The sequence below is a fragment of the Odontomachus brunneus genome, unplaced genomic scaffold, assembly GCF_010583005.1.
Source record: "Odontomachus brunneus isolate Ranch 3 - 2012 unplaced genomic scaffold, Obru_v1 Obru_scaffold_023, whole genome shotgun sequence".
NCBI lineage: Eukaryota > Metazoa > Arthropoda > Insecta > Hymenoptera > Formicidae > Odontomachus > Odontomachus brunneus.
The window spans coordinates 1,896,322-1,907,990 of record NW_022639473.1 but is presented as its reverse complement, the minus strand read 5'-3'; the positions used below and the strand labels follow the sequence as shown (position 1 = coordinate 1,907,990).

Genomic DNA, 11,669 nt, shown 5'->3' with positions numbered 1-11,669 from the left:
CTCTCTCTCTCTCTCTCTCTCTCTCTCTCTCTCTCTCTCTCTCTCTCTCTCTCTCTCTCCGGAGACGCGCAGACACGCAGAAACTTTCGTGCACCCGCAGTTAAATTAGAAATTAATTTTCGTATGCCAGTCACGATAAATTATATCAGAGCGGCGTGAAGTGTGACGTCGTCTCATGGCCGCTTACCGGGGGAATTTTAACTCCGCGAACGCGTCGTTGTCTGAAAATTCAAGACGTATCCGCGCACGGTTATTCATCCTATAAAGAATGTTAGTGCGAGCGAGAACATCGCGCAATGACGGGGGGATTCCTCGCGAAAGCAATTCTCCGCGTGATAGCAGGTAGAAAAACTCGAGTATGTGGAGAACAGGATAAAAGCGTTGTGAATCTTCGCGAAATTAGGCTCCGAAGGACAGGCAACGCGATTTCAAGATCAGAGCCGCTGCACGTGAACGCAAACGTTCTCCCTATCGCGCTCGTAAAATCTCCCCAGCCGGCAGATAACGTCGAGCTCGTAAATAGTCGAATTACCTTTCATAGGTACCTTCGCGTTTTCCTCTCGATAGCTACTGATCAGCTTAAAGACCTGCGACAAAGTGGTACGTTCTTTTTCGGCGAGAAGCTCGTCGGGGGATAAGAGAAAAAATTTAAGTACTATATTCTCTTATAATATCTTTTATTCTTACATTGTTTTCTTTTTATTTATTATTCAAATAAAGATTGATAATATTCGATGATGACCCTCAAGGTGCAACCATTTCGCGACCCGCACGAGCACGAAACGCACGATTGCGCGTCCACTTATTCCGATTAGACTTTTTAATGTAAGCGCATTGTCTCAAATTCCCACGCGAGACAAACGGGAGCAGTAATCGCGCGGACACGTGACATTTCGCACGAATGATATAGTGGCGCATACTGCTCGTCCACGAAATCGTCTCGACGTCTGTCACAACGTTGCCAAAACACTGAAAGAAATGACCGCCGCGAGCGAGCGGGCGGAAAGAGCGGGATTTTTCGCGACGTGTATCGCGAAGTGAGGCTCCCGTCTCGTCACCGTAGCTATGGCGTCTCAATTTCGCGAGTCCGCGAAACAAAAGTAACACTCGCAAGTGGCGCGGAATACTAAATAGAAGATGCCGCGCGGGCCCTCGACGAGAGGTAATTCACTGAGGAAGTGAAGGAGCCGAGCACAAACGCGCCGCGCTAATGTAGATCCTTGTGCCGCTTTTTCTACTGAACGCGAAGCACAAGCTCGTCTTGTCGTCGTTGTGAATACAATGCCGGATAACTAGATCACCGGACCGGTACTTTAGTTGTGTAACAATATTTCATAATTATTAAAATACGCTCTTCCGCGAGCTCCAGCAATATCGTGATAAATTTCATTCTTCCTTTTTTTTTTATTTCTCCTCTTCACGTTACGTTATTTGGCGAATATATCTAAGTAACGAGAGCGGCGAGTTCCCGTAACGAAATTGACGGCATGGTAGTCTATTTTTTACCCCGAAGCTTCACGTAACTCTCCGACGGTGTGTCGGCCGATATTCCGTTCGGCGAGTATCATACGTTCGCGGCTGACGGACGATACCGTCTTGGTCTTTTCTCTTTCTTTTTTTCTTTTTTCTTTTTTCCGGAGAAATTTGTCTTTCACGGGTCAATAGTCAGCACGGTGGCGTGCACGATGAGAGGCAGGAACGAAATCGGAAAACGCCCGCCGCACCCGACTACCGCGCGATTGTTGCACTTCGAAGGATTTATATTTCAGCCGCCAACTTGGCACGCCTACTACCCCAATAAAACGAACCACGTTCTTGGATGTGTGCTCGCGCACGTATATGTGCATGTGTACGGCTGGAAGTGTATTGCAATACATCTCCTTCAATTAGGGGTACCTCCGCCCCTTATTGCTCCGCTTACTCTTCCCAATCTTGCGTGCTACTTTCGGGCTCGCGCAGCCTGCTACAAGATTAGTAGAGACGGGCGTGCGACACACGTGTACGATTTCTTCCGAGCGTTGGAAGAATCCGTAATCGACTACGTTACCGTTCGACGTTACCGCGTGAAAAATTGACGAAAGAAACGGGCGAATTTCAGATTTAGTGGCTTCGATCTTCCTCTTCTCCCTCTCAGTTCCTCCGTCGCAATCGAATATTGCTCAGGCACGCGCAATTTATTCACGCGCTGCGACGCAAACTCGCCGCGTACATTTATTCCCGGCGTACGCTTGAAAACTAAAGTTGTCGCGCGTATTAATAGCGCGACGACGATACCGCAGAACTATGAATACTCTCAAGGTGTCCGGCGTGACAGACGATGAAGCTCGCGTCACTACAGACCAGTCTGACGACATACAGACGGAAGCATCCGGAAGTTGTCACACGTCGGAACAGAAAATTGATCGACCCCGATCGCGAAATTTGGTAGCGTTTTGTCGCGTCAATTCCATTCGCCCGGCTTTCACGAGATGCCTTTCGACGACCTTTCTTTATTCTTCGTATGCTTTATTCAAATTTGTATCGGACATTTTGCTTCTGAAAGCACGCAGCCGTCTCTTCCCTCCCGCACGACTCAGCATCTTTTCCGCTCGCGCGTTTCAAGGCGACTTATGTATGCAAGGGGGTTTGGAAATGAGTCGCCGAGACTCGAGGAAATGTAGGCCGTCTTTTTTTCTTATTTTTTTTTAGCAAAATACTGTGGGGAAATTACCTTCACTGCGAATTGCTTTATCTTCGGTATATTACATGGAGAGAATTGCTTTGGTTGCTATATCCTATAGTTGGCGAGAAAATTTATATCTTTTCGAGTTAAACAGAACGTGAGGCATTAAAAGTTGCTGTTGTTATACGCCCGTCTCTATACATTTCTCACGGCCACAATTCTTATAATACGCAATGCTTACTTAGTACATTCTCATATATAATCGTACAATAAAGCACAAAAGTATCGCTTCGTATTATTCCAACCATATTTAGACAAGTGATATCCTTAATGTTTTTTTCGTGTAACGATATCGTCTCTTCCACTGTCACGTAATCCCTTTCTGCTACCTCGAGTACGTCATATTTCTGACGGAAAAACTCTCGGATACAACGAAGGATAAAGGCCCGCATACGCAGTGAACGAAAACATAAAAAAAATATCGCTACACGAGAACATAAGCACGACGACATATGGGCATTTTTACGATCAGCGACCGTCGAGGAAGAGAAGTCCATAAACTGGAAGGTGAATTCGAAAAATTATCGTGCGCGCGTGTTACCCGTTTCGCCTTTTTACACGGACATTATGACACATTTGGGATTACGGTTCGCAACATCGATTAGATTGCAGCTCGCGTGTGTTCTATAGCCTTGCATGAACAACTAGCATCATCTTGTAACGTGCTAATATTTCATGGCACATAGCTCGCATTTTTCGGGAATCGTCCCGCTTCCTCGCGATATTTTTAGCCTGCTATCGAAATGCCCGCGACAGTCGCTTTCGATTAAACGTTCCTTCTCCTGGAAGAGTCGAGGAGTATCCATTACTTAATTACGTCTTCCGAAAGGGACATCGACGAGGACGCACGGTGGCTTTCGTATCGCCACTTTTACGAGACGGAAGGATCCGCAGCCGGGACGATTTTGGCAGCGGCAACGAGATTTAAGCGTCGCGCCCGTTAATTAATTCACTCGCAGTTAAATACCGCTGTCGACGTCGCAGTTCTTTATCATATTTCACGCCCACATCGGTACGAACCACCTGTGACATATTTGGCACTCTATCCGGTCCGTTTTTATTGCGAGAGGATTCTCGGTGGATTATACAGAGAGTCACGAACAATTCTCGAATCAACGCGGCTATTTTTCTGTCGTATTTTTCTCTTTCTTTCTCTTCATTTTTTTCCGGAGGAAATTTAATTTTATCGAGCTCTTTTCAGTATCGCGGAAGAATGCATCATACCTGGCGTGTGCATGATAGCTATCGATGTATTCAGTACAATATCGATACGTTGCTCCGAACAGCAAGGTCGGCAGGGAAAGCGATATATTTCTCAGTCCGACGTACCTTGCGTTTCCGTAAATGTCACGGCACAAGCAGGAGAGACATTTACAATCATCAGTGTCTGTGCAATGGGAATTTTATTAATGATTAATGAAAAACGAAAGAGAGCACGCGTATTTCAGCGAAACGAACCTTCCCTTTGCCGTTTTGTCTGTTATTTATGGTTAAAGCAACCTCGTGTCGACAATGTTCGTCGTATCGTTCCGCGCGATCAGATTCGTGATCGATCGCGGCTTTGTCATTTCGCCTCTGATTGATGCGAAAATGTCGGATCGGGAAAATATCACGACCGCTCGCTCGCGCTAATGCCGACGTGTTTTCAAGTTTCGCGTCGCGACCTTCGGGCGAATTCGCCGCGTCTGGTAACGCAATGCCGCGCTTTAATTACATTCTATTCTCGTCGTGTCGAGCTTTTACAGGGATCGCTCGCTCGCTCTCTGCGTCGCCCAAAAGCAGCCCGTGTCGAGTAGATTATTTATTCGTCGTTTAATTGCCGAAATTATACCGCGATCCGAAGATCAATCAGTGTTTTACTTTGGTCTGCGGCTAATTAGTGATTTACAACGAAGGGGAATCATCCCCGACGCGCCCTATGAATATTTTAACTGCACCAACGTTTCACGTGCAACGAAGCGCCGAGTAAACGCGCCGTCGCCATCCTGACACGCTGCGGATTTGAATCGTAATCGGACACGACGCAACCCGGCTGTTGGCGATAATGCAAACACATAAACGTCGGGGATCCTTGAGTACATACAATGAAAACGCGCGCGCTCGCACTACTAGTATATTTCGGTGAACTTCGCGAGTCTCGCCGGCACGATCTTAAATGCATGAATCCGGAATTCGGCTAATGGACGTGCGGAGCACACGACGGAGCTGGAGGAGCTCAGAGTACTGTTAGCCATTGTCAGGGGAAACGTACGATCTCGAAAGAAACGCGATCGCGTTTCGCGCTTCTCAACTCCAGCGTTACCTGAGCTTGCGTGTGATGAATGAAGAATGTCCAATCGCGCGCGGCGCATACTCCTTGCACGTGAGTGTACGCCCGTCGCAGATTCGCAAACAAAACGCGAATATTATGCAGGCCACGATGAGTTTCGCAGACTCCGCGTATCCCTCGGCAGTCATTACCCGCTCCTCTGAATTACTATCCCGCAATCCCCAGCAATCCACTCTCGTCTATCTCGTATCCTACCGTGATCCTTTGAACTAAACGCTATTTGAATGAACTATGCACACACACATAGATGCGAATGTGTAATCAGTGTAGAGACAGCGTGTAACGCAGATTTAATCCGGTCGGAAGGTTAAAACAGTAGAAGCTCTTCGCGACCTTAGGACGCGTTAAGTTCCTCGGAGGTAAGAATCGCGCTTGCCGAGATCTGCTGTGTGAATTACGGAATAGATAATAGAATAGATAATAGAATTGATCGATGTGACCGATGACACGATTAGGAGGACGATATTAGCGACATTACACACACGACTCGTATGATATCAATCGTTGCAGCAGCTGACAGCCATCACGGTGCCGAGGGTGACAATTAGCGCTCATGGTTATTGAATCCGACCCAGGTTTTTCGTCGCGCACATGCGTCGCGCTCGCCGCGTGTTAACAGAACAGAACGAGCCAACGACCAATTGCGAAATTCGCAATTGCGCGTCCGCGTGTCCAGAACAACACGTCACACCTGGCGAGGTGTGATAATTTATTCGCGAGCAAAAAGCTCCCGGGAACACAAGCAAGGGCGTTATTTACCGGGGCAATTATGCCTGTCCCCGAACTTCATTTGGCGACAGACCATGCGTCATCACCTACTTAACTGCCGACGTTTTGAATTTTACGCTATCTGCTGCCACGACACTATGACATAATTAGCACATGGCGCACGTCATTTCAACGCAAACAGTCCCGAGGATTTGACGGGATTAAAACTTTTATATTGGTTGCGTTATGCGAACGCGTAACGATATTCGATAGCGATGCAACGACAACTTGACTTCAATTCCGGTAGATTAACGCGTCAGCCGGGGATGACTATGCTCGAGTCGAAATTTTGATTCTGCCTTAAAAATTCCATTGAACTCGTAAGATCTTGATAGAAGATCTTCGGACATTATATTATACAATGTCCTGTCTTGATGCTGCAAATGATACGATTTTCTTCACGTTGAAGCTTAAAGAAGTCTTTATATTCGAGGATATTTAATGATTAATTATCTCAATATTTCCTGCAATGAATTCTTATTCTTGACTTCAAAAAGTCAGACTTCAGGAGTCAGAAATTTTTATTAATCACATACTTATTTTCGGTACGTTTACCAAATATATGTATCAAGATCCAAAATTCTCCATGTAATAAATGATTCAATATATCTGGAAATATATAATGAATTGCTGACCGCGTCCCAGCGCCCTGTGTCCTCCGTCCTGACTTGCCGACCCAGCATCCTGTCTGCTCCATCGTTTCGGATGCTTAATCATCGCACTGAGATTTGCATAGACACATTTTACTGCTCGATTACAGATATACGTTTTAAATAACGCGGTCCCGACGAGAATCTGACTAAATATTTCAAATAAGGCCGATGAAATATTTCAATCACTCGACGGGGGTGATAATTAACGCACCGATATATTTGTATTCTGTACCGTATCATTCACCGGCTCGAAGCAAAACGTAACAAAACATAACTCGGAAAAACTACGTGCCGCACGAAGTAAGCTTAACCGCTTTGATGGTAGGCATTGTTCCGGGCGTTGATTGTTGTCATCTCTCAGCTGCGAGCGACCACGGTTGATCATTGTTGGGAGATGACATGGCTCTTTTTGCTCTATGTTTTGGTATTGTCGCGCGTCGCGTACTTTCTCCGTGCCCGAGTCATTGTGTCTCGAGCCGACGAGCGACGCACATACCACGCGGCGGTGTATGAGTGTGTGAGTGCTCCTTATCATTCCCGTCGAATCTCGAAATATTTAATTTTCTCGTCAGTTTCTCGTCGGCATCACGTTAACTAACACGTAAATATTATACAATCGAATCGTACCTACGCGAGTGTCAGTGCCAATGCCATGGATGAGTTTCCACAACGGAGCAGCTAGGATCGGGGGATGTTGGATCGAAGTGTCAGGACTCAGGATGTCGAGACACGAGCAGTGATACGTCGTATAATTGCAGATATGTTAAATCATTTATTACACAGGACGTTCCGATTTTAACGGACGTCTGATAAACTTGTTAGGAAGAAGATATCTGAGTCGAAATTTAGACCGGCAATCATAGTTTGTCAATATTCAAGAAAATAATTGCAGCTTTATAAATCTTCGATTATTCATTAGCCTGTATATCTTTGCTTACTTTAAACAAGAAATATCGATCCAAACGGGCGAATAATAGTCTATGAATAAGAATCTATAATTAATTATGTTCCCAATCAATGATTCTAAATAATTCACAACTGTGAATATCGGCCTTAGAATCCAATATCAACCTCGCAAGTGCTGATTTTTACGTCCAATAATGCTTCTTGAACCACGAGCACGAACTTATCTGCCAACATTTTATTCTTTCTGTTTAGTCTTGTTATTGTACAGAATCCAAATTTAGATTTCTATTGATAAATAGTATTTATTGGGCACATAACTGTTATATTTATCTTCACAGTTCTCTAATCAGCTCTGTTCAGAGCTGATCTTATCGAAGTTTGCAACGTCAAAAAAAAAGAAAAAAAGGCAAAAAGTTAGGAAACGATGAGAATAAAATATGTTATTTCTTTTACTCATTTTTCCATCAATCTTTATTCGATTATTTTATATTTATTTCTTTCACATACTCTACTTGCAGTAGAGTAGTTATATAATTAATATATTGTTTTGACTGAAATCAAGAATGAAGATTAGATGTCAGGAATATTAATATAATAATGATATTATCAATCGAATAATCAAATATTAAATAATTCTTGAATAAATGCTTCTACTAATATCAATATCGAGAGAACAGCTGTAAACGATTATTCGCAGCATTACAAAGTAGGATAGTAATCTGTACAGTGTGATATCTAGAGATTCTCCGTTGATCTTTCAAATATTTGGCGAAATTTGCAGGATAAACGTAGAACCAAAATTTCGACTCGAAAAACATTCTCCTAGTTGTATAATCTCGGTATACGAAATCGAAATTATCATTACATGTCGCTTTATTAACGACGAAGCGATACAATGACTGTCGATCGAGTCCAATGAGAGTTGAAGTAATGTATGAGAAGCCTGCTATCTCTGTTACCCGAAAATTCGCAGATATAACATCGGATGCATAATGCATCGCAATTGAGATCTACTCTCAATGACTGGGCTTATTAAAGTTAACGACGTCTGTCTTATGATAGGCTGGAAACGTGGATTCGCGTGGTCTCGCGTCGACGAGGAATTAATTATTGAATTGTAAGCGTCGAGAGATTTGTTGGAGCCGGTACAATTGTCCGCGTACCGATAATTAATTCTCTTACGTAAGGCCGAGCGGCTATAAATTTAACGACTTACGATCGTTTATTTCCTATCGAACACTTTTGCGTATCACTTCAGCCATCAATCTAACGCGATATGTCACGTGCAAAAAATCGGACAAAAAGTACATAACGACATTTAACTGACATTTTATCGCATGTGTCTTTGCCGAAACCACGGCACGCTCCGCCTCGACTTTTTGCCATGCGCGACGGGGTTTAACGAAACTGCTATTATAATTCAAAACTTCATCGAGTCACGCGGCCTTGTGTGTCAGGGTCTCGCAGGACTTACACCGAGGATCGATCACGAGCACCTGTTTTAGTTTAATGCTAATCATTATTGATTACACCCTGTAATTAAATGGGTTCACCGCATCCATAAAGAAGCAATCTATAGGGGACTCTACGCAGGCAGGGATATAACAAACGATGAAATATAATAAGACGAGAAACTAGCCTCTGAAGGAAATCGATATCGCGAATCTAAAATCCAAAATCCAATATCGCGTAGAAATGAATATTACCTCCGACTCTCGGAACAAATCTCCCGATTTCCCGTCTCTAAAACACAAAGTACTGGTGGCTCTACGCTCGTTCATTCTCGAAACTTAATCCGACACAGAGAGTTGTACATACGTACACGTTAATATCGAGCAATACGAAATATAAGGACTCAATTCGAATCTGAAAGCGGATAGACCTCTCCGCGGAGAGAAGCGAAAGCGTCAAAGGCGAAACTCGGTATTGACGTTAATAGTATCGATATTGACCGTAACGTTAACGTAGGTTCTTACCGGTGTCGTACAACGGGCACGGCATGTATCCGTACCGTTGCTCGGGGTGCACAACGGACTTGTTCCTCTGTCCGCTGGTCATCGTGGCGAATTTGGTCACGTACTGCAGGAACTTGTCATAGAAGAGCAGGAAGGTCGTGCGGATTATCGTTAACGAGGGTTCCGGGCCTCACGAAGCTTCCAAAAGCGCGCGCCCACTTAGCTGGGGCTCCTTATCGTCGTCGCAGGCAGGACGATTACCCTGACGCGCTCGCGGATGACTGCATCTCGCAACTGACGATTGACACTTGATGTACCGGCGCGGCGCGATAGTGCATCGGCTGTGATCGTACGAGAGAGGCACACATATACGGCAAATTAACCAATTAACACCGGGCACCGGCTGCCGGTGCCAATCAACCGAGACGATCTCTCTCTCCGATTCTCTATTCTACTCTATCTCTCTCGTTCGTTTAAAGCCGAATGCACGCGTTGCCGCTTAATTAGCGACGAAATAATTGGCCGTCGCCGCTTGTGTGCTCCCTCCTTCCTTCCTTGTGTCGCCTTGCGCCGTTTTTCCGTGTTCACTACGTGGACAGCCGACGACGACGTTGTTTCGTTGTACTCGCCTCGTGTGAGAGAAACACGCGGATGTTATGAGCGTGTACAAAGAGAAAGAGAGAGAGAGAGAGTCTTCTTTTAATTAATTAAAATGTGGACCACGCGGTGAAACCGCGACACGTGAATTTCAAATATGTTTCGGGGAATTTTGTGGATTCAAGCGCTATCACACATTGAACGGTTCTCCTGTGCAGATTCGCGGATCTGTTCACTGATACGCGGATGAATGAAACGTTATTAAGTTCATTAAGCGAACAGGCTCGGTTTTTAACCCGCAACGTGTTTCATATGCTGTTGTATTTCGCATGCAGTAGACATTCCGCGCGCGCTCGCATTAATACTGATATTGAAAGTGACATTAACGCGCTCATCTATCTCAATTAGTTTCTTTCACCGTGGTGAGCGATTGTAATTGTGGTCCACAGATACAATTGATACAAATATCGCGCACATTTCCCGAAAGAGAATGAAATCAAACTTTAACACAAATTAATGCATAAAATTTATAAAAATTCAAGAGAGAGTTCGTGAAATACTAGATTTTGAAATCAATTTGAACGAAAATGGTAGGCCTCAATTACAAATGTAAATTTTGGGGGGGAAATAAAATTTAATTGAGAAATATAATGATTCTCCAATTTGTCTGTTTCTCTATTTGTATTATGTTGAAAATATCACGTACAAATTGAGATATTTGAAGCAAAAGCATCCGAAGAGTTCTCTGGAAATTTCGCAGTCACAATGAACGCATCTGCTTAGGTATGCCGCAGAATTTTATTATTTCGTCTCTCTCGAATTTTCTCATCCGCTTGTGAACTGGTACTCGGCAAAATTTAACTCCGCGATCTGATTAAACGAGAAATCCGAAGTCGAAGGTATTCGTAAAACCTCTACAAGCTCACTTCTTCGCCTGTCCCGTTCAATCCGAGTGATACGCACGTTCCACCGCTTTCGTTCCGCTCATTAATCCGTTGTTCCTCGTCAAATTCTTGCGAGTACCTTCGGGTCCTCTTAGATACGCTTGACGTCTTCGAACAAAGCAGATTTATCCTGGATAGTCTTTCGTAAAGGAGTCCTCCTCGAGTTCCTTAAAAAATGACCGCAATCTCGTGAAGTGGAATTAAGGTCCCAAGGCGACTTTCGCGCTCCCGAAGTGGGCAAGTCCTCGTGCCGCCGCGCTGAGAGAACACTCTTCTCTTGCTCGCGTTTAATCTATAAGTATACCACGTGGATTCGGCCGTTCGATTCGGCACCCTCTCGGAGCAGTGCGGGCTCTTCCTCGTCGATCTCTCTACCAGTCGCTGCGCGAAGACGTTTCCGCACGCGTCGCTCGTCTGCGTGAACCACCGCGAACTTGTGACACCGCCGGCTTGTGCACGCGTGACTTCAACGTGCGCTTCCGTGCTTATGCGGATAGGGACGCGCGACGAACCGCTCCGTACACGGTCTGACGCTGTACTGGACCGAGTGAGGTGAAATGGAGAAAGGGAGGAGAAAGAGAGCGAGATGGAGAGAGTGAGTGCGCGAGAGACAAAGCGACATAGGTGCGAAAGCAACGAAAACGGATGTAAAGGGTGAAAAGAGGCGGAAGAGGGAGGAACGCGGAAAAACAGAGACGAGGAGTCGCGAAGAAAGGAGAGAGAGGGACGGATAGGAGAGGTAGCTAATAGGGAACAGAAGGAACGAGAGGGAGAGTGAGAGAGGGGTGAGAGCGA

At 45.0% G+C, this 11,669-nt stretch overlaps 1 protein-coding gene across 1 annotated transcript in view; it reads right to left on the bottom strand.

Moving 5' to 3' along the window:
* Window positions 1-10,335, bottom strand: part of LOC116842267 — a 24,447-nt gene extending 14,112 nt beyond the window's left edge. The window contains exon 1 of the mRNA XM_032811218.1: window positions 9,355-10,335. Coding sequence (XP_032667109.1) covers window positions 9,355-9,436 — 82 coding nt within the window. The 5' untranslated portion in view covers window positions 9,437-10,335. The remainder of the gene's footprint in view (window positions 1-9,354) is intronic.
* Between the last annotated feature and the right edge of the window lie 1,334 nt (window positions 10,336-11,669).